Genomic DNA, 23,870 nt, shown 5'->3' on the forward strand with positions numbered 1-23,870 from the left:
CAGGTTTGAGAGACGTTTATTAAAGTGTGGAGAGTTGGTTGTTTCATGCTGCTCCATCAGAGTACATAAAAAAAAGAGATATAAAGGATGCATTGTATAAGGAGGATGTCTGGACTTGGTTTTCCCCGACTAATATCAGGGCTTAAGTGTGTTCAAAATGGAAACATGATCAGTCTTGCCAAAAAAGATATGCAAAATGTACACTCAACTTTCTCAACAACTCTTTGTTGTGTCCAAAAGTTATCTTTCGTGCAACTACAAAAAGTATTCCTTAAGTCAATGTTTTGAAGCTACTTTTAGGAATCTGGTCTTGGACATGTGTAAGTAACTTCTTCTTTTCTGTTTTAACCAGCACTAGACATTATTTTTAAGAATTTATGGAGGTGCGCGCCCCATGTACAGAGGCTATATGCCCGGGTTCGAATCCGACCTGTGGCTCCTTTCCCACATTCTGACTCTATCCACTGTCCTGTCTCTAAAATAAAAGTGTACAAATCTTTTAAAAACTCTGTCCATTCTTAAACTAGAATAGTTGACATGAATACTTTTTTGTTAATATTTAGGAATGTTTATCCTTCTGCTAGCATTGAACAAAAAACAAAATGAGCGTTATGATTATAACTTTTAAACAAATCCATCACTTTTCTCTGAATGAATAAAAAAGCAAACTTTCCTTTTTCAACTCAAGTTTCTATGCAAATGGCAATCTGTTCTATATGATGGCAGTTTTCCTAAAATTTAATTTAAAATGCATTACATTGCAACTTATTCAATCATGACCAGCAAACCCTCATACGTATCGTATCAACATGTTTCTGCCACTGCACAGCCTCAGTTAGCAAGCTAATGTTTGATTATTTAATGCCGGATTTAACCTCTGGGGACATTGAATATTTGTTTATAGTAATTGCATGTTATTGCCTGTAGAGGGCAGCAGCACTTCTCATAGTTTACTGTAATTACATAAAAAAATGAACAGTATCTTACTCTTGAATTCAGTTTTCTCTTAAATGGCACCTTATTGGTAAAAACATTTCAGTCACATACACACTTCTTATAAACTAAACAGCAAACTTAAAAAAAAAGACTTGGATCAAAGGAACATATCAAAACACTGGTTATATTTTACTTTCAAAGTCATAAATGTAATAAGCATTTACAATATGCACAGTACTCATAGTATATTACACAGTACATACACAGAATGTAGTTAATGCAGCACCGCGCTCTCTGAAGAAACCAGCTCAAACAGGCTCGTCGTATCAGTGCAGTGGATCTATTTTTATCACGACACCGCTGAGCAGGTCTTTGACTGTTGGAGCTTAGATTTCTGTCTGTTCACTTCTGTCCCACTGGTAAAGATAACATCCAAGTATTTCACATAAAACAGTCAAAGTGTTTTTACCATCACTGACACGATACCGTTTACTTATTAAAGCCAAAATAGTTCACTTGATACAGCTGGAAAAACAACACATCTGTTATTTCATTGGTTGATTCAGTTCAATGTAACCATAGACTGTATATAAGAAGTGGACATAACCTCTCTTCTTTGAAATGGCCAGCAGGGGGCGACTCTACAAGTTGCATAAAGAAAACTAATTATATGATGGCAGATGAGAGAATGATCCTACTCTTGATGTATTACTTCAGGAAACATTTTCATAATGAGTGTTTGGTTTCAGTTGCTAGTTTTGAGTCTGCATGGCGATTATATTGTACAACCCAGTTTAAAAAAAAAATGGGACATTTTGTAAAGTGTAAAATAAAAAGATAAAATGTAATTGTATTCAACACGTTAAAATCCCATGTTTGATTGAAAATGGCAAACCTGCCTGCATTCCCAACTAGTCACCCAATGAAAATATTTATCTTATAATAAATAACAATAATATGCCTAAGAAAACCCCTGAACTGTTCATATCCCTACTGAGCAAGAAAAGTCAATTATCCCACTTTCAAAATGACAGAAATTGGTCTCCTCGGTTCCCAAAACTCTTTTTAAAAGAAAAGATGACACTACAGAGCGGTAAGCAGGACCATGTCCCAACCTTTTGTGAAACATGCAAGTTTAAATTTCGGCATATTATTTTCCAAAAAAACAATGGCATTTCTCAGTTTCAACATCTGATATGTTGTCTTTGTGCTCAAATATGGGGCTTCAGTGTTTAAAAAGGTGTTCTTTAATGAGCATCCCAATTCACAACACTGTGAGGAATTGATGCACCTTGCTCACTGAGTTTGTGCTGAACTAGCGGATAACCAAGCAATAACTTTTTGGTGAAGTGCAAAAAACTGCAGTTCCTAAAGTGTCCACTTGAGGCTGGCTGCAAACACCAAGGAATCCCCATTAGGTCCCATATTAAAATATTACATTTTAAAGAAGAAGAACATGTTTACAGACTGGTTCAAAAAAACAGTTTTGGTTTAAATAGCTCATTTCTTTGTTGATACAATCTGAATGGGGTGTGAATTTCTTTGTATAACTCATCCACTCTAACGACATTTATGCTACAAGTTTTAAATTCATTTTCATAACCGGAGCCTGGTTTAGTTGACTGACAGGTGGATGTATGGTATCCAAATGCTAGGCGGATAAAGGACTTCCTCAGCTTTACCTTTTTGCATCGAAAGTTAGGTGGAGATAGCATTTCTAATATGTTGACTGCCGTCGCTCGGCATCAAGACCCCTCTTCAGAAACCAGTTGGTGACATCACTGCTGCTACATGTATGTTGTGTACAGTCTATGTGGATAACTTAGCCTTTAACTCCACTTAAGATCCACCCTCCGGTTCGAATAAGGTCACTTCTGAGCCTAAATGGCAAACTAAAAGCATTTTTCTGGTGGCTTTATCCACCTCTTTATATACAGTCTATGGTTTAAGCTGCACGGACATGTGACAGCCTGCAGTTGTCTTTTCTATCAGATCCCATATGACTCATCCATCTTTCCATTTAGGGCTTAATTAGGCTTGGCAACACATTGTAGGATGGAGTTGGTTAGACAATGGAAGATTACAACCAAAATACACACCATTCAGTCCTGTTAGTTTACAATTGTTCTGTTTGGTTTCAAGTCCTCAGCTGAACGTCTTCCAGCACAGTCTCTGCATTTGCCTCAAATATGGGGCAACAATGAGCCGTAGGTTAGCCTGGTATCTTCAAAGTCTGGTGTCTGGTGGTTGAATTTTCTTATATCCAAGCCCCGGGCTCTGAAGTTGTGATGAAAGACATGGCTTACTTATGTGGGGCGCTTTCTGCATGTCAGCTTGAACTGAAATAGGCCAGACTGAAGTTTGTCATGCAAACATTTGTCAGAGTCAGATCTGCTCCAGAGGCAGGAATAATCTCTTTAGTTTGGTCACATCAGAAGTCTGCAACTGTACACCATCCTCAACATGCTGAAGGACCCACAGAGCTGTTTGGGTGAAGCCGAAGTAAACAGCACCTTAAAGCTGTCAGATCAGGAATTTAAGCATTTTCCAACAGGCGGAGATTTCCAAATTCTGCATTGATGCCAACGATATATATGTGCACGTGATTACACAATTTTAAAAGTTAATTTGATCTTGATACCACATGTGGTTACATGGTAATAAACTTTGTATCTCTTCCAAAGTTTCTCCACAACAGATAATGAAGTTATTGGGTCTGAAGCTGACCACATTTTCCCTGCAGGCTGAAGAATTTATTCAACTGAATCTATTAACAAGGCTACAGTAGCATGTACCAGCCCGTAAAAAAAACTTGTGCAAAAAGTAGCATTTGTAGGATTGTGAATGAGCCCTTTGTGGTTCAGGATTTATGGCTCATTCACTCATTCACTATTTTATGCGTAACCTAAATACAACAAGGAGTAAATGTAAGAATCTTTGAGTGCTGCTGCTGACAGATCAAGTCTCTCAAATGTCCAAATGTACATTTTCATTCCTTTGTGTGACTTGCAGAGGGCGGTCATATATTGCATTCTTTTTTCATTTTCTCAATTGAATTCTTGCAATACATGTTCTCATTGATCAGCCAATCAAATCAAAAGGTAAATCCAGCCTCTCTTGAGCCTCTTAAGAAACAATTTTAAAGTCTGTCACTGTAAGTCAGTAATTCATGAGTATGAAGAAGAATGAGCTGAGAAGTCTTGAAGACTCAGATTTTTTGTTGGCCTTTTAGAAGTAATGCAACTTTAAGGCACTTGTGCACTAAAGCTTGAAGGAGGAGTCAACCCTCCCTGACTCCTCCCATGTTTTATACATTTTGATTTGTAGATGAGAAGAGAAATCAAACCATTTCAAATCTGCTCCAAATGATCACCTCACCCACACATCGCTGTAACGACTGCAACATAATACATGTCAGAAAATGGAAATGGTCAAAGTATGTCCACCAAAACGGCAAAAGATACAATTTTTAAACTTGAAACAGCCAGTAGGTTGCCCTGTCTAAAGCTGCCAGACTCCATTTACAAAAACAGTAATTTCACCTGCAATCAACAGCTGCTACTGTCAAGTGTTGATTTATGTCAAACACATATGGTGTTAGCTAACCATTTAACACACCAAAGTAAAAAAAAAAAAAAAAAACTAAGTGAACGAGGCTGCAATATCTGTTTCCTTCAAAGTAAGAGTGAGTTTTTTGACAGTGGAGTTTTGTGGCTTTTAAGAGGGCAGCGAAATAGCTGGATTAGGTCCTCTAAAATAGAAAAACTAAGATACATGTCACCCTATTCAAAGCTGCCAGACTCCATTGACAAAAACAGTAATTTAACCGTACAAATAACGGTTGTTGCCAATCTACAGCTGCCACAGTCAGTTGATTCATGTCAAACACGTATTGCGGTGGCTTCCAACTAACCAACTTAAAACACAGTAGTAAATAAAATTAACTAGAAATCTAACTGAATAAGGTAGCAGTGGTATAGAGACTTGTTTGTTCTACAATGTAAAAGTACTCTTTTTGTTAATGGAGTCTGGTGGCTTTGAAGAGATCAATAAAACAGCTGTTTCTGGTTCTAAACCTTAGACAAAGAGGCCTGTTTTTACAAAAGTCTTTTTTATGTTGTCAATCACCTAAAATAATCGTTTAAGTCCGTCAGTGACAAAAACAAGCGACTCAAGTGGTTGGACTTTGATTGGGTGATATGAGGCAATCTGCCAGACTATTTCAAATTTATCTGACCTCTGCACAACAGAAAACATGTGAAAGTAGCATCCAGGTTTTCCTTTAAGCATCTGGCTATGTGCAGAATTTTGAAGGCTTGATCATTTAAATGAATCTTCTGTTGTGAACGCCTATCAGGGTTGTAAATGAGTCATCACCATCAGCTCTTTGCTCCATGTTTGCAAAGTAGGTCCTCGGTTTGCACTTCAGGTTCAACTCAGTCAGTTTTACAATATCTCCTCAGAGAGCAGCTCTGCTTCGTAAAATGTTTGCATTACTTAAATTTCAATCTTTTGTCGGGAAAGTGAAACACAATGCTCCATAGTGGCAGGAGTTAAATGTCCAGAGAGAGCCAGAGGAGGTGCTGGACAGGTGTCCCCCTCTCAGACCTCCAGGAGACTCTGTGGCCGCTCAGGTGCTTGTGGGGGGTCGGGCTGGAGGCGACATATGGGCTTGTTGCACATTGGACACACACTGCGGATCTCTAACCACTTTAGCAGACACCTGAGAAAAGCAGAGACAAATGAATGTGTTTTATTTTTTAAAGGAAGAGAAAAAACACTGACGTATGCAGGGTGGTCTGTGGAGAAACCAAAACAGAAGTTAGAGAAAGTGAGAAAGTCAAACCGGTCCTAAAGCATGGTCTTCTGTGTCACACCTTCGCTGCAGAGCAAAACAAGGTCTCAGTTGCAGAAAGCATTCTCATGTTCACACACGCAGGGACACATGTTGAGAGGAATTTGCTCTACATTTTCTGCACAGCTCTCTGAAAAGGTTGCTCAATCTCTCTCTGAAATTCACTTTTTCTCTGTCTGCTCGAGCTGTGCACACGAAGGCGAAGTCAATCATGCAGAGGAATTTATGAGTCATTCCTCGGGCTGGTTAGTCGACATTTTGGCCCTTGGAGAAGTCAAAATATGAAGTCATCAAAACCAGAACGATGTTCTTTTGCGGTTTTAAAAAGTGAGATATTTGGAGCCTCTGACCACAGATTATCAGACACAACGACTGTTCTCAAACATAAAGAATCCATCTAGTGTGATCACCAGTTTGTGTAAACAACTTAACAAATCCTGTTTTTTATTTGAATGTTACACTGAGAAACAGTTTAGCATGTTCTTAAATATGGAATCAATGTCCAATCTCATTAAATGTGGTGTCAATTGCGTTGTTGCAGTTTGTAAACAACATTCAAACTGGGCCCCTCCTCCTGGGCTCATCGCCCCCAGAAGTGCACACTCACTGCAGGACTGTTTGAGTGTACTGCTTGTGTACCTACACTGCAAGCTACTGCATGCTTGCACAAGCTAACAACCGGTGTTTGCTGCCTGTCCAACAGAAAGCAGGCCAACTCCACGTCCACGGGTAAATGCCAACTGAAGTTTCACCCTCGTTTTGGAAAGAGCTTAATCTGCTTGGCATTTTGTCTCACTATATTTACTCTTTTCTTCTCCGCTACGTCCACATCCATTATATTGGCCGGTCTGAATGGCGTCCATTCGCTGAACTGTACCCACTCCTAAACTCCACCTGCGCTCTGTAATTGGTTGGGCTAAACACCCAGGCTCTCCGACAAGAAACGTCCTGAGTCAACTAAAATGAAACAAGACATGAGCACCCAGAGGACAGGGTTTCTGCAGACACAGTTACCACCACACATGGAGGCCCAGGGACAGAGTGTTAGAAAGGCTTCCTAAAATACAGACAAAATAAAGTCAAAACAAGCAGAAGAAGAATATAAAATAGAGCCAACTTTGACATCTGGATAGTCACAGACTGATGAATAAGAACAGAAACCACTTACTTCTTGTGGAAAGCGTGAGAACACGGACACACGCCAAGCTCGTCCCTGCTGCGAAACTCTTCTAAACACACTGCACACATTTGCTGAAAAGAACCAAACACATGGCCGTCACCTTCATTGTTTTCAGTTGAACCCGATACGAGTACATCATTACTCCTCGGTGTGCAATATTCAAAGCCAGAACAGTAGTTCAGCCATTCAGTTGCTACGATCCATATTTATATTCTGAGTATTTCTTGGAATTCTGGGTATTTTCGTAAAAGCATCATTTCTTTTTTTCTGCATTTGAAACCACTCCCTGCAGTCCGTTTTGCAATGATTCTATCTACCACCCAGTTAGCAGTAGCTAGTGCTTTTAGCATCTACACTGTGTTCAACTTACCCCCAGCAGACTGAGCTTCTTCCCGGCTCCTTTTAAAACGACCTGTCGACAAGGAAAGATTCATCTCAATATGCATATCAGATCAAAACAGCAAACGAGTACAGTCTGAATAAAGTAAACACCTGCATATCGTTTGAACGTATTACCTCATTGTATCCGTACTGTTCTCTTGAACCTTGTCGCCTGAGTCTGTGAAGCACACACAAACAAACACAAAAATGAATCAAGCTGTAATTGAAGTCATAAAAATGGTAGTGTCTGCCTGCTGGCTACAGATCTGTCTTCTTTAGGACAGGTCCTGTCACGCTGCGTGAATCAGCTGAGATTAAAACAGCTCAGGAATTCACACAATGTCAGAGTCAAGTAAGAGCCTGTGAAAGGACGCACAGCACGAGCAGATATACGTCCAACCTTTGCAGAACGTGCCGTTGTGTAAGATCTTCTGATTAGCAGAACTCTCCTGCTCTGTTCATGGGGATGGAGTTTGTAAAGGATTCAGGATTTATACGTTCATGTCGTTTGTTGGGGTCAGAAACTGTCAAAAGTGGGAGTCATGGGTCATAAGGAGTTTACATATATGTGTTGTTTGGTTAATCTAATTATATGTGCCATGCTATGAACTAGTGTTTCCCGAGACGAGACTAGTGCTCTGAGACCGAGACAAGACCAGGAACAACGCAGGGCGAGACCGAGACAAGACCAACAGTCCAAGACCATAAATATCAATATCATCTTTTTTACAGGGGGCGTGTCACTCACTTAGACCGTAACACCGGGAAGGTTGCGACCGTAACCGGGGAATAAAAAATGAAATTATGAATGATTTGAAGTTATTACTTCTTATATAAAGGCCTTCTAATTACAGTAATTACGTGGACCAATAGTCTGTCAGTGGTGGTCTTGATTTAAATTTGGAGTCCGCCAAGTCTGAGACTGAGACAAGACCGAGTAAAACAAATACAATTTAACAAAAATGAAAAATGAAAACGATGACTGCAGTGTCATGTATTTGGGTTGTTTGGATGGATAATCGTTGCTAAAGAGTCGGTCAGAAAACGCCTACAAACCTTCCTGACTTTCCAGATGAAATAAATCTACAAACAGGACATAGCCCACTGTCTTTTGTTATATTCTAAGCTATAAGGTAAACATTTAAACAGGTTTTTCCAGAACCTCTGGAGCCGAATGCTGACATAACTGCGACCTGTCTGCATGAGCCTGAAGCAGTGTTCACTTCAACCTTTGACATTAGTCAACACGGGAGATCCCATGTAATACAAATGTAGATACACCAACCCGTAAGTATATAAAGGACACAGACACACACCTGATATAGCTGTGGCATAGATGAGAGATGGGCTTGGAGGACTACAGCTTCTGTACATGGGGCGTGCGCACTAACCACTGCCCCACCAGTACTCCAGCTCTGGCATAGATTTGACACAGAAGTATAAACCAGGCTTTTGTCATTTAGATCCAACAGTTAGAAGGTTTGGGTCCAGGTTTTAAAAAAAACTTTGTAAAAAACTTGAAAAAACCAATAATGATGTAAACTTGTCTTTTTACTCTGTTGTCAAAAATGTTAATGAATAAGTTGATTCTCTTGATTTACGTGCAGTTAAAGTGAACTCCAAGGTCACACAGCCTTTTGACTTTTGATTTAGTTATGCATATTATTTCATAAGGAGTGATATAGTAGAAAAGTGAAGTAGATATTCTAGGAGTTGGATGAGAGTGAGAGAAAGTGATGACCAGGAAAAAAGAAAAGCCCTTGTGGTATGCGCTGCAGGTTACAGGTTAATGATCTGTGACACTTAAAAGATGAATTTGACTCTGAGGGAGGGCGAGGCTGCACGTAGACAGACTCAGGAGTACCGAGGCAGAAGTGATTACACATAACTGGGTGATTGTTTGTTGTTTTGAGTGAGCATGCTCATATAAGAGTAGCTCCAGCTCAGGCTCGTCTTTGTACCTGAACAGGTAGCAGCAGAAGATGAGGCTGAGCATGAGAATGAAGAGTCCGATGCCCAGGACGATGATGTAGACGTTGAGTGGGAGGTGGAAGAGCTCTTCAGATGACATTTTGCAGTATGGGCCGACGTTCTGCAATCCAAGGTTACACAGACACCCTGACAGGACGAGACACATGAACAAAGATCACACAGGAGCAAAAAAAACCAAATTTAATCAGCTAAAGCATCATGATTTCACCCCCAGGATGAAAACATACATATATAGTTATATATTAAGGTTGCACCAGATGCAAAAAAAGACGTATTCTTGAACGGTGAAAATCCTCTTGGGTAGTATTTGGTATTTTGTGCAATCTGTTATATTTTCAAATATGAGTGCATACTTGTGTTGGAGTGGATCATAATGCAATACTTACTTCCCACAGACTATGAAGTATTAACAACTAGGACATTACAGACAACAAACTGCATCATGTTAGCGTACAATAATTCAAGAAACTGAATCGTGATCTGACTCAGCTTTATCTTTCAACAAAGAACAAGGCCCTCATGAACACAACTAACTGTTGATATAATGCAAACACAAACATGATGTCAAATGTTTGAGCAAATATATTAACATTTCCTTTTTTTTTTTAATATGCATGATTTCAGCAAACAAAGTCACAGTCAGTTAACTGTATCGTTAGGAATGCAGCTTACATCATGAGTGGCATTTAGAAACTCAAAGAATAAATCAACCACCCTCCGTTTAAAGTGAAGGAAGTTTGGTTTTACATGTGGCATTTCAAGAATTTGAATCCATTCAAAAGCATTCAAAGATGTACCCACATCATAATTGATATGATTGATGTTGGTATACGTTATTTTCTTGGATGATAGGACTATAATTCTTTCTGTCTTTGGGTCCTGAAGTATCTAAACCAGATGGCCCACACTTGTTGTGGGGAGCGATTCTTCCATACCAAGAAGCTGGTTTGACAGTAAATCAAAAGCCTGTTTTACATGTGCACAAAACTTCTGCATATGTGACGACAGCAGAGTTTTTCACCCTGTCTTCACAGGGACTTTTTCCTGCCAGCACCCTAAGATTTCCATTTGAAGTCGAGGTACACTAAGCTGATGTGTGAATGCAACAGGAAATCAAGAAAACTCAACGGAAGTGAACTAGCAGGGGTGATGATATTATGACACCAGGTGGAAGCAGGTTGGTTTCTAATTGTTGCAAATGTAATGAAGCTGAATGAACCTCCAAACAGCTAATCAGAGAGTTTCCTCTTACCAACCGCTGATGCCGATTCAACATGTCGAATGCCAACGGAGGCCGACGAGGGCCGACAAGGGCCGATGGGTAGCGACAGAGCCTAACACACAAAAACTACGGCGACGACCGTTCACACCCTTAGTGTGTCAGGGCCATTAGACCCCCCACCCAGTCTGACAGGGAAAACTTCACGCTGTGAGCCATATGTGTAAAAGGGGCAGACTTTCTGATTATTTTTTTAGGAGTGCATGTGCGAAAGTCTTTCAATTTATAACTAAAATATTGAACTAGATTTAAGTGCAGGGATTTGAAATGTGGCAATAATGAGGCAGGTGTCACGATGAGTCTGCCACAAACTACAGTGATAATCTGAACGAGTTCTCAACCAGTAAAGACTGACGTCCTAAATTTACATTTTCTAAAACTGTGTCTCTTGCAGGTGCATTATGTCAAAGACTATACCTTGATTAATTTTTATGAGATTATTTCCCATCATGCTCCTGTTGAAAATTTGCAAAAAGAAAACAAATAACTAAGCTTGCTTTTAGAGCATTATTTTGGTTTTTAAAATCACAACTCAAGTCTAGCAGCAGCTCTCCTCCTCTACAGTTTCCAGCCACAGAAATATTTCATAATCTTTATATCTAAATCTTTATATATATATTTTTTTGAATACTTCATTAATCCCTGAGGAGAATTTCTGGTTTTACAATCTGTTATTGAGAGACATGCTTTTCACACGCATAGGCCCGAATTACACACATGCACAAACAAGAGCTGTGGACTAATGGAGAGATATCAGAGCAGTTGGGGGTTCAGTGCCTTGCTCAAGGGCACCCCAGCAGTACTCAGGACGTGACCATGGCACCTCTCTAGCGACCAGACAAACTTCCATACTTTGGTCCGCACAGGGAATTGAACTACTTCAGCCCCAAATCTAAATCTTTATACTTACTGCGGAAAACCAAACTGCAGTCTGCCAGATATTTTTCTCAGTAGTTGATGGAAAACAAACATTTAGCATAATTTGAGTGCGGATGCTAATGTCGCTACCTATTGTAGCTCAGTGTCTGCAGGATGCGTTTGCCAAAAAATCTCCTTTGACAACTTTACAAGTGACAATATGCAAATAATTTATTTAATCGATTAATTTAGATTTATAATTTGAGCACTGCAGTTTCACAAACAAAGCAGCTCTGTTGGTTTTTATGTAAGCACAATTGAATGACATAATGAGTTGTCTCAAGAGAGGTTGTGGAGCGTGTTTGAATGTGAGCATTGTCGTCTCACAGGAAACCCTTTCACTGTCAGTGGAGCATCTGGTAATATACATAATGGCCTTTCACTGTAAGCTCTTACTGGATGTTTTATGTAAGCAGAGAGAAACATAACCCATCATATATGACAGGCGATCCTGTGCTTTTCTTTGTCCACCTCCTATGGTGTGTCTCCGGGTGTGTGTATCTGTGTAACTTGTAAGGCCTTAAACGTGCCTCTGCTCCACGCTGCATCTGTGATCCTCATATTTCAGATTTGGATGTAATACTGCTTTCCCTGTGGGGATTCCTGAGCTGCAGAAAGGGTCTGAACTTGTAAACTCAAGACAAACAAAGGGAGTCCTGCAGAACTTTGTGTAAAAAAAACACTTTTGTCTTCTTTATCGTTGGAATATTTAAACTGCAATCATCATCTCGTTTGTACTTGTACTAATTCATCTGGGCTTATAAAAAACTCTAAGCAGGTATGCAGTGGTGCATAACATGCTTTAGTTATTTATGTAAAAGGGAAACTCTTCTTATTTGAATCACATCCAGCTCTTGGTCCTACATGGTTTGAAGGCACTTATTGTAAGTAGCTTTGGACAAAAGCTCTTTAGCCAGTTCGATGCATTGTAAGGTAAAAATCTTTACAGCATGAATCCAAAGCAATAAGGAAGAAACTCAGATAAGATTTTTTTTATAAAAGATTAATTCAGGTTTTTGTTTCTGCCACAGTGCTCAAATCTGCAGAGCGCTTTCATGTGAACTTTTACAACCAGTGGTGCGTCACACAGGAATTTGTTCCACTTGCTTCTTGGCCAACGTTACCTAGTTTCTTGCTGGAGTGTGTGCTCGAGTAGACGGACATGTTTATGCCTGAAAATGAAATGAAAGCCTTAAAATGCACAAGTGACTTATTGCTTATGGTCTAGTGGGTCAAATGATTCTTTTGACTTGACTTCCTGGTTCCAGAGTCATTGTTTAATGGGGTTTAGGGGATTGCAGACTAAAGTTTAACAGTGAAGGTGGGGTGGTGGTTAGCTACTGTAGGGTTTGGGTGAAGGAGGAGGCAGCATGTAATCTTAGCACAATGTTAGTGAATCATTGATAGTGGAGCGCTTAAAGGTAGGCCAGTGGGCAAATTCATGCAGTCTGGACAAGACTGTACCTGAAGGCTGTTAGAGAGAACAGCTTCTGTTTTAACATGTTTTTGTTATTTGTTGTAAAATTATCAAAACTGGTCAATCTTAAAATGTGTTGATCAGTTTTTTGGAATATATTTAAGTTAGGGTCAGTCATAAAACATATAATATAGTGCATCATAAGTTTGTGAATAATACATTTCTAAGGTTGTTCCCTGTATTCATTCCAGCTACTGTAACACACAGCTGCTGGTACAGAGACTTCAGCTACATGTACAAATGTTGCTATTGGAGTTTTCACACATGCACACAAAACTCCTGAAACCTTCTTGACATTTTGAGGATGAGCTGCATGTGTGAATGCTAACGGTCTCATTTTTTCAACCCGACTTTATCCAGACTTTTTCCATTTGTAGTGAGATTCTTATATCACACAGCCGCTGAAGAACCACTGCAGTCTTCATTCACGTAATGAATCTATGACATTATGTTTTTTGTTTTGCCATTAATGTTCTTCTCCGCTCTGTCGTTGATACTGGGAATTCGACCAATCACACATAGCATTGACATAAATGCAAAAACTGTCATGAAAGCTTCGGGATACATGAGCGATGTCACCCGTTGGTTTCTGAAGGGCTGTTTCTGGAAGCCCATCCTCGGCAGTTGCCATATTGAAAATTCAGACTCTATCAAACTTTCTGCGAAATTAAGAGCTGGAGCTGAGACGGGGCCTTCAGCCTCCTGACAAACAGTTAGAACTCAGCAGCTTGCTGTCTGATTGGTCAAGCCCCTAATTATTAAAAACTCATATCCTTCATTAAATCTAAAATCGGCGAGTTATAAAAAAAACAATTTACAGTGTGTGCCAATTAAGAAATTAACTAATAACACCAGGGTGTCAAAATGGGCATTTTAATATGGAGTGTGTGTGGGACTTCTGGGTCTTTTAAAGCCAGCCCCAAGTGGACACTCATGAACTGCAATTACCTGAATGAATGAATGAATGTTTATAGCCTGGTTAAAAAAAACAATACTGTTCTGTTTAGCTCATGTCTTTATTGGAACACATTGTATGCGGGGAGAGGATAATAATTTTTCATAATAATGCAGGTGGCTGACTTGACTGGTGGGTGTAGCTGTTTGTCAGGAGTCCTAGAAGACCCTCCTCAGCCTCAGCTGAGGAGGGTCGTTGTCGTTAAATTGACTGAAGATTATCTTGAGACAACGTTTCCAGCATGGCGACCGCCATCAACAGGCATCGAAAGCCGCCATCAGTAACCAATGGGGGATGTCATTCAGGTTTGCCCCTGTTTAATTACAGTCTGTGTTAAACCTGCATTCTCTCTTGTGGCCTGCAGGAGGCGACAAAGGGATTGCAAAGAGGTTCTACTTATAAATTGATTTAATCCCTCGGTAAACATTTTCTTAATGAGTTTGGGTTTTAAATCAATATCTTAAGTCTTCTTCAAAACAACACTGGCCATTTTATTAATGTTGAACCAATTTGGACAAAAGTAAACAATATTTGGGGCGCGCTGGTGGTGCAATGGTTAGGGCACGCGTCCCATGTGTTGAGGCTCTCGTCTCAAGCGGTAGGCCCGGGTTCACCTCCACCCGTGGCCTCCCTCCACATGTCATTCCCCACTCTCTCTCCCTGGTTTCCGACTCTGTCCACTGTCCTCTCTCTGCATTAAAGGCACAAAAGCCTAAAAAATAAATTAAAAAAAAAAAAAAAAAGTAAACGATATTCTTTAGGTGGTCGCTCCTTGTAATCAAAGACAAGACGTTACCATTGCAGCTGTCAATAAGGATAGAGGAAAATGTGTATACACTGGATCCAAATCATAGAATTTATATTAATATGGATGGACTAATGGTAAGTAGGAGACAAGCCAAAAGAAAAGAAGAGCTCCCCCTGCTGATAGGCTGCAGTACAGGGCCTTAACCCAGCCTCCTCCATTTTAACAGAAGAGCTATGGGTCCAACTGTAAAGTTAAATTACACGTCCAATAAATATTTGTCAAACCCAGGTTCTGTAGCGATAGTCATTATCATGCTGATTGATGTCTTTCTGAGTAGTTTTGCTCTGTTGACAAATGAGGCTTCTTGCAGTGTTATTATATGGATTATTGATGTAGAGGAGGAAAGGTGAGAGAAAATGAACTCATATTAAACAATACAGTCAATGAACTTTCCAAAACTGGAAGTGTCTGCTTCAAACTGACAGAAGAATCCATTCTGCTTATCGATAGGTTAATGTGTGTTTCGGTAAGCAGAAGGGATGAACTCTGTGGTTCCACAAGCCAGCTGCAAGTCTTTGCTTCGTATTACATCACCAGTACAATATGTCAGCGGCCATTGCAAGGCTTCACTCTTGTACAATGAAAGGAGACAGAGATGTGCTGTCCATATTTATATGTACTCAGTGAAATCCAAATGATCAAATTATCCAAATTAACAAAAGATAGCAGGCAAAATGTAAATATTAAAGCTTCCTAATCCAGTTGTTGACATAAACAAGGCCTCAGTCAGTCTATGATCCTAAAGAACAAACAGAAACGTGCAACAAACTTCCAGACACTTACCGTTACACCAGTGGACCGGATGCATCAAATGTACAGATGTTTGGTCAGCAAAAAAAATCCACAAACTCTTTGGGGGTTGTGACCTCTCTTGATATCACAAAATCTTGTTTCCTCAAAAGTACAACTTTGACCAATCCGTTATAACTTTCAAGGGTCAGGAAAGTTGGCAGATTTGATGTGCAGTCAGTTACATCCACATGGTCTGAAGTGAGCAGTCCTGGTTGGAGACTCTTTAGGAAGACGTCACCCACATACCCAGATTCTTATTTGAACAGTGACACCTCAGTTTGCAGGGATGATTTAGCACCAAACCATGTCAACAACAACATCCCTATGGATTGATTTCTAAACTCCCAAATGTGTCAGAGAAAGGATTGTTCTTTTGTTATCTCCACTGACAGACAAAGAAAACAGTCTTGGAGATGAACCTGTGAGCCTTTAAAGGATAAAAAGACAACAATGTCACTGACAGTTTGAGGTTATATACTCCAATTTCCATCCAGTTCTCTCTACGTACCTCTGGATGAGCACAGTCTCTGTTTTTATGTTTTGTCTACGTTTCAAAACATTGTCTCTTTGTTCTCTCGTCCTCTCTTCTCCTTCCTCTGTCCTCTTCTGTTAGGTCTCCACGTTGCTGTCCTCCTCTCTGGCTGTGAAAATCTTGCCGTAGCTAATTAAGAGGAGACAAAGGGAATAACATGGATGGGTTTCCCGGCAGCACAAGAGCCAAACAAGGCAGCCAAGGCAGTCAGTGAGGCAGCCTCAGTGTTCCTGTGTGAAGCAGCGTCTCATGTATCCCTGTGCCTTCCTGGTCTGAACAAAGAACACAGGGAGGAACATAACACACTAACACACAATGTGTCACCTCTTCTCCTGGCTTTTCTGTCTGTTTTCTCTTTCTCTCACACACACACTCTCTCTCTTCCTCTCTCTCCCTCCTAGTCTCCACTTCTCGTCTGTGGCTCAGTTTGTAAACAGATCCCTGCTCATGTGATTCAACGTCTGCATCACAGCTCTGCTTTCACCGCCCCCTCCTTCCTCCTCCTCCTCCTCCTCCCTCCCTTTCTCTCCCCTGCTTGTCCTCCCTTTACCTCTCGCCCCCTCTGGATTTCACACACACACACACACACACACACACACACACACACACACACACACACACACACACACACACACACACACACACACACACACACACACTCCTTCCTTTGCAGCTGCAAGCTATTATTGAAGTGGTAGAGAACAGAGAGGCAGATGTGGAAACAGGCTGTGATATGACAGTTATGACAGTTACAAGGAAGTTTTTATGTTCTTATGATATTTAGAGGATAAATCAATAAAAACTCAAAAACTGAACTGATTCAAAAAAAGGAATTTCAATCAATTTTCACCCAAATTTAACCGTAAACTTGCCCAGATCCACAGGCCCTCAGGGGATCCAAAAAATGTTATTTCACCCTGTTGAAAATGTGTTTGAGGTGATGTAATCATTTTGTATATGTTTGTTTTAGGGCTAATAATGATGACAAATTGTAATCGTGACTAATCCTTCAATTCCAATAGTCAATTGTGATTAATCACAATTAAAATGCATGTTTAAAATTCCATTATTCACATTCAAAACAAAAAATTGTTAGGCTTTTTTAAGTTTTGTTCTGTCTTATAGGCAGGGTAGGTAATTTTCTCCAGACACACTTTTTCAGATTTTGGAAATTTCAAAATTTAAAAAAATGACCAACCCTGCTTTAAGCTGAGAGTACATTAGTGGCTGTTTGAATGTGACCCAGCTTTTATTTTGAAATACAGTGAGGACCTTCTGTTAGATCAAAGGTTACAACATTAGCAAAACTAAAGCCAAACAGCTCAAGTGAACGATAGAAAAAGTGAAATGTGTGATGTCATAAGGTGGATATTACTTTAGACTTGTCAGCTGAGCTGTCGGAGAGTTTGTTAAGACGTTCAAAGATGCAGCATTTAAAGATTGCACGATTTAAAAACAGGAATGCATTCATTTCAGACCTTAATCAAATCGTGATTTAGTAGTTATTGCTGTCAGCCCTATAGTTTGTTTATACTGTGATTAAATCTGCAGGAAATTATTAACTGGAACTTAATGGGTTTCAAGGGCAGACCTCTTCTACAGGGGTCCTGAATTAAAGGAAAGGCCTAAGGCAGAATAAAATACATTCATGACTAATTTTGAGTATAGATCAATATTGATGTTGCTGTAATGAAAAAAATAGCTTTGAAGAGTGTCTTGACAATGATGGGATGCCTCAGAGAAGAGAGAATTTATTAGTTTAGGATCAGAATAAAGATTTTTAACAAGCACTTTGAGATGTCTCAAAAACATTTTCTCAAAGTAAGGATCGTAAAGCAACAACAAAAAAATCCCTTTAAAGATAATGTGACAAACTTTTGGTTAGTATCTTATCTTCTGATCTTGTCCTGTACGTAATGCTTTCCCAGAAAAAAAGGTTGATTCATGATTCATTCACTGAGAATCTTTCCAAAATGCAACTTTCCCGGCAGTGTGCAGTTACACACTTTGTCTGACACCTCCCCTGCAGCTGCAGTGTCAGACATGTAAATAATTACAAGATCAAATATGCCATCATGTCCCTTATGGTCTTATTTTGCTTTTGTGGGTCATAAAAACACATCAGTTGGGGCGCTGGTGGCGCAGTGCATGGCAGAAAGGACATCACGAGGAGTGAGTAAGGCTAACTCATTTCTTTCATTAGTGCCCAGCTCTTCTTAAAGCTTTATGGTGATCGTTGTTTTCTCTTCTCTAATACAAACAGGCTCCCCGATACATACCTGTAAACTTAACGAACAAATCTGTTTTACATTGCACTTTAGTGTCTCTCTCTCTCTCTCTCTTCATCTGGGCGTGTGTTTCACATGACTTCTAGACATCTGATGACTAAATCTTCCAGTTAAAAGATAAAGTTAAAGATGACTGGACTTTAAAAAGCGACAGTGACGTAAGCTGAAGAGTGAGAAAGACCTTTGCAATAAGTCTGTCTATCAGTCGTCCTGCAGGTCACAGTACATTTAAAGCTTGATCCAAAGGCATCTGGACTGGTTGAAGATCTTGAAGCCGTATCACCTCTCCTCTGAAAGGCTTCTTCAAGATCTTCAACCAGTTGCCCTTCTATCAAATTCTGATTTACGTTTGCAGGAAATTTGCTAATATGCAGTATTTTTAAAAAAGTTCTGAAGAATATCAACCACTTTTATATCAAGGATATTGTCTTCTTTTCTGGCATACATTTCTTCAGCCTTGAGGAATAAAATCCCCACTCATTTTGTTTGTTCATCTTAGAGCACACCACATTTCTTTACCTAAAAAGCAAATACTTCAATGCCGAAGTTTCAATCTGCAGACAGACTGCCTTTGTTATCGCAACAAGTTCTGCTGCTATAAATCAAGCTGTGCTATAATCATACTCATAAGAGCGGGACACAAGGTTTCTATAGTGGTCAAGAAGAAAAGAAGTTGACCTGAGAAGTCTACAGTATATAGAGGGTTTATTTGTACAGTTTATGCAGAAAAGTTTACAACCATAAAATCTGGTCTTGACCAGATACATGGATTCTCTTTTATTCCATTTCTCACAAGTCCCCCCAAATCAACAGTTCAATAGAACTATTAATTAATTAGTTTACCTTTAATGAGGTAAATAATAATATTTCAAAGTAGAAGGAAACTCTTCAAATGGAGGTCGGTGCTCTCAGAGAAGATTCTTATACATACAAAGAATAATTCAGTGGATACCTTCTTCAAGACAGGAAACAAAGAAAATGCTGGAGCACACAAATCACTTAAGGCAAATTTAATAAAGGTCAAAAAAGAGTCAATACATTGATATTTTCCAACTGCATACATGTGAAAATAATCCACAAGAAGCACCATCAGTTTATTGAGGATCGTAAGGCAGTCAGCTTACTTTTATGAACATATTTAGATGATCTTTTTAAACTGGCATATTCAGTCTGATCATTCTCCATAGGTCTCATAACTCTTTTACATTCTGTACATTTGTGTTTTTAATGTTAATTTTATCGTTGTGTTGTTACTTTGTTGTTTTTGTCTCTTCTTTGTAAGGTGACCTTGAGAGTTTTGAAAGGTGCCTTTAAATAAAATGTATTATTATTATTATTATTATTATGATGATGATAGGATGAATGAAAAGGGAGAAATTATGCTTTCACACTTGCACGAAACATCTTTACATCATCTAACGTCTTTACCCGAATGTTTCCTGCCAACCCTCTTGTCAAATTTGGCAGATGTGTGAACTCAGCAGGTAGCAACAGGTGGGATTTTCCTGCCCAAAGAGAAGCTGCTTCATACTCATATTTGCTTGCAAGTATGTTCTTTTTTAGCACTCGTTTGTTGACTTCTGCTTTGTCTGCCATTTCCACATCATCCTTTTTAGGAACCTAAAACTAAAAGCTATACGGACTTCATCTTTAAGCCCATAAACACGTCCAGTTAAAAGAACAAAACCAGACATTTCCTCCCAGGAAAAATGTTTCTGCCAAACAAAAGAAGTTCATTCTGTGAAGTAATTCAGGTCAAAAGCTTTGCAAGCTGACAAACAAAACCGCAAAACTGATTTCCTGCTCTGGTTTGATGTAACTACATCATGTGAAGTTAAATTTGGACTAAAATGGAAAAATAGGTCACTGCCTGAAAGTTACATCAGGGAATGCTTAAAATAAACAGAAAGGTAATGTCAGAATAAAATGCATTACAAAACACACGGTCAAAGGAACTTTACTTTGTGGTTTATTTTAAGTGTTTTTCAGTTGTACATAAATGTTTTCAAGCAAGAAGAACCATTAATAATTCAGAATTAATAGAAGAGAAAGTGAATATACGTCAATCAAAAAAACTAAACGAAAAACTAAATTTGTGTGTCTGTCTGTGGGGTTGAAGTGTTTAAGCTGTAGCATGTATCTGGCTTACTTCAGAGGGACCAGAGCGCCATCTTGTGGTGGATGTGCAGAATGTGCAGCGTTTTGCTTACAGCAGCAACAGGTGGCTGTAAAGCATTTGTTTAAGATCGCACAGACAATGTTTTTAAATCTGGGTCCTGCTTGTACATCTTTTTGGGAGGTTAGCGCTGTCACCTCACAGCATGAAGGTTCCTGGTTCAAATCCACGTCGGACGGGAGCCTCTCTGTGTGGAGTCTGCATGTTCTCCCTGTGCATGTGTGGGTTCTCTCTGGATACTCCTTCTTCCTCCCACAGTCCAAAGACATGCTCTTTAGGTTATTTGGTGTCTCTACATCGCCCGTAGGTGAATGTGAGTGTGTCTGGTTGTCTGTCTCTATATGTCAGCCCTGTGATTGACTGGAGTCCAGTCCAGGGTGTAACCCTGCCTCTCGCCCAAAGACAGCTGGGATCAGCTCAGGCCACCTGCGACCCCGAACAGGATAAGTCGATTAAGGTAATGGATGGATGGATAACATACTGGGGGGTTAGAACATTTAACATTGGTCCCATAGATCACCTGCCCCACCAGCATAGCTGTACTGGTAACCTTGAATCCTTGCAGCACAGTCAAAGTTAAAATACATCTCATCTCTTTGAGTTCAATTAATAAGTACTGGGACACATTTCAAAGAAGGGCACAGATAAGTGAATAAGGCTTTGTTTTATTTTTCACACCCATCGTTAGTCCCCATTTTTCAGTCTGGTCCCCCGTACTTTAGATCACACACTCTCACTTTGACTTAAGAGTTCATACCTCCACAATGGTGGAGCTCAGAGGGAGGAGGCAGAGCACCTTGTGCCTTTGATGGAAGTTTCTGGTCAAGTTGTAAATACGAAGATACTCTGGCTGAAAAATGGAAAAGAGAAGTTTAATTCAAATCAAGGCAGCTTTAAATCCACATAGAGACTTCAAATTGTTTGAATACCTGGCTGTACACAGGTGGATAAAGTCTGTGAGGTCTGTGACGTCTCCATGGTGGCATGTAATTAAAGTCATCTTCACGGAAAAAGTCAGGTTTGCTGCAAGGGCTTTCTGATCCTTTATTTTGGACTTTTCTCTCCTTCTGTGGTGCTTGTCGACCCACAGTGAATGTTTTGTTGTCGATGAGTTCCATCGTGGCCATCAGAGCATCAGTAGCATCGGAATAAGTCACCAGGCCCCATGCATGTCCACATCTTCCTATTTTCTGAAATGTATGAAAAATAAAACACATCCCCATCTTTATTAAAATGCTGACAACAGTGAGTGAAAATCAAACATTGAAAGAGTGGATTTTCAGATGTGTAAGCTACCTGGACGCTTACGACACATCCAAAAGGCAAGGACACGTGGAGCAGATCCTCGGCGGTGAATTCAATGTCTGGGTACGGAAACAATTTGATCGTCTGTGAGGGGAAAACATTGTTAATGATCATCGTTAAGACATAATGATCAGAGTGAAGTGAGTACACAAACTTACCTTTGAAGCAGACATCTTCCCTGAGTGTAATGCTCTGTGTTTGTTTTATAAAGTTAACAGTGTCCAGGTCTGTCCTGTATTTAGATCTGTGCACTTTACAAATCTCTAAAATTAAACACCACAAAGTGCATTATTCCAGCATAAACACAATGAGTGTGTTTACATGCAAATACTTTGTAACCATGGTAATACGGGCTAGGTGCTGATATAGAAAAGAAAGACGCCTGCATGTCTCAGAGTCATAAATGTCCATCCTATAGTCCAGCACATAAAGAGTCTGAAGCTTTATGAACCACTACAGGTTAGCTTTCTTTCTTCTGTTCGATTTAGTCAATACATTACAACAAACCAGCACAAAATACAGGTTCTGTTCAAGGTTTCTGAGTAATTGTCTGTTTCATTAGCAAGAACAATCTGCTAAAAAGATGCCACCAAAATACAGATTAAGACCCTTGAATTCTGTTGATATAATTTGTTGTCGTCTCATTTTTGTGCTTCAACCGGCTCCATCGCCTTGGAGTAGTTCAGCTGCTGGTCTGGTACTGGATGTGAAAAATAAATATTTGAGCTTTTAAGAGAGTGTGGTGGTGCTTTTGTTCCGTTTTAGATGTCTGTTTCATTGCACTCAAGTCACTAGTTGTAAACTTGAAGAAGTGGACCAACACAATGATGATGTCAGATGGGTTGTTCTTTTTGTACAGGCCTGCAGTGCAGTGTATACATGCTGTGATTGGTTGTTCACAGTACCTACGAGACATGAGAGCTTCTGAAGAGTTCCCAGGAAAAGATGTGGTGAGTTGCTGCAGATTCATGTTTTATTTGAATCTTTACTGCCATCTAGTGGACAGATGGCTAATGTTGTTTTCATATGAAGTTAAAGGTCAAGTTGCAAAACACCAGCTGGACTAGAATGACGGATGGTTTAAATACTGTTTTATTGAGATCTTTAATAATAGTCTCATCCAGAAGTTGCAACACCTGCATGTATTTATCACGCAGATGCTTTTATCCAACACTAGGGGGCAGTAAACCAACATACAGTATGTATATGTATTTATGAAGAGGTGCCTTAAAACTCTGTTTCATGTTTTATTGCTTTATAAATCTGTGTCAGGGAACATGAACACAACAAATTAGAAAAATCACAAAGGACATTTAAAATAGATTAAGGACAGTAAAAAATAAAATGTCGACTACAATCCAATGAACTTCAAATGAACCACAAAATAAATCCTACCCAGTCATTTGAACACGTGCTGCACGAAAACACGCGCGCGCACGCACACACACACACACACACACACACACACACACACACACACACACACACACACACACACACACACACACACACACACACACACACACACACACACACACACACACACACACACACACACACACACATTGAACAGGGCAAACTCCCAACAGAGAACAAATTTCAAAATATTTTACATATTTGTCCAAGATTACAAAGAGAAAATCACCAGGATGTCAAATAATTGTTTTTTGGATTACTTTATTGAATGATGTCTTTATTTCAAACATTAAAAAAAACAAGTAGTGTCGTTAGAAATATGCCAAAAACAAACGAAGGAGAAGAAAAGAAAGAGAAGTCAAAGAAAGGTCTGTATATAAAATAAGAGACCAACAGATTTTATCAAACCGATTAACAGCATGAAGTATATCGATTAAAACATATAAACAGAAGCTGTCAACTAGCCTTTAGAGATTAGATGAACTCTAAGCAGTAAGATGGAAAAGAGATCTCCAAATATTTTAGATTTTTTTTTTTTTGCAACATACATTATGATGCACTCAGACACATCATCAGTGAT

General features: G+C 39.5%; 1 protein-coding gene across 2 annotated transcripts; it reads right to left on the minus strand.

The window, feature by feature from the left end:
* Window positions 1-16,567, minus strand: si:dkey-51a16.9 (RING finger protein 122). Of its 2 annotated transcripts, XM_020651995.3 has the most exons (7): window positions 16,082-16,565; window positions 15,565-16,000; window positions 9,314-9,470; window positions 7,488-7,530; window positions 7,342-7,383; window positions 6,960-7,042; window positions 1-5,659 (listed from the first exon to the last, which is right to left on the minus strand). In XM_020651995.3, the coding sequence occupies exons 2-7, from the start codon at window positions 15,587-15,589 to the stop codon at window positions 5,539-5,541; spliced, it is 471 nt and encodes a 156-aa protein (XP_020507651.1). In that variant the 5' UTR covers window positions 15,590-16,000; window positions 16,082-16,565; the 3' UTR covers window positions 1-5,538. The 2 variants fall into 2 exon arrangements, with proteins under 2 accessions (XP_020507651.1, XP_065815580.1); XM_065959508.1 differs by lacking the exon at window positions 15,565-16,000 and having other exon boundaries at window positions 16,082-16,567.
* Between the last annotated feature and the right edge of the window lie 7,303 nt (window positions 16,568-23,870).

Source organism: Labrus bergylta, chromosome 10 (assembly GCF_963930695.1).
Source record: "Labrus bergylta chromosome 10, fLabBer1.1, whole genome shotgun sequence".
Taxonomy (NCBI): domain Eukaryota; kingdom Metazoa; phylum Chordata; class Actinopteri; order Labriformes; family Labridae; genus Labrus; species Labrus bergylta.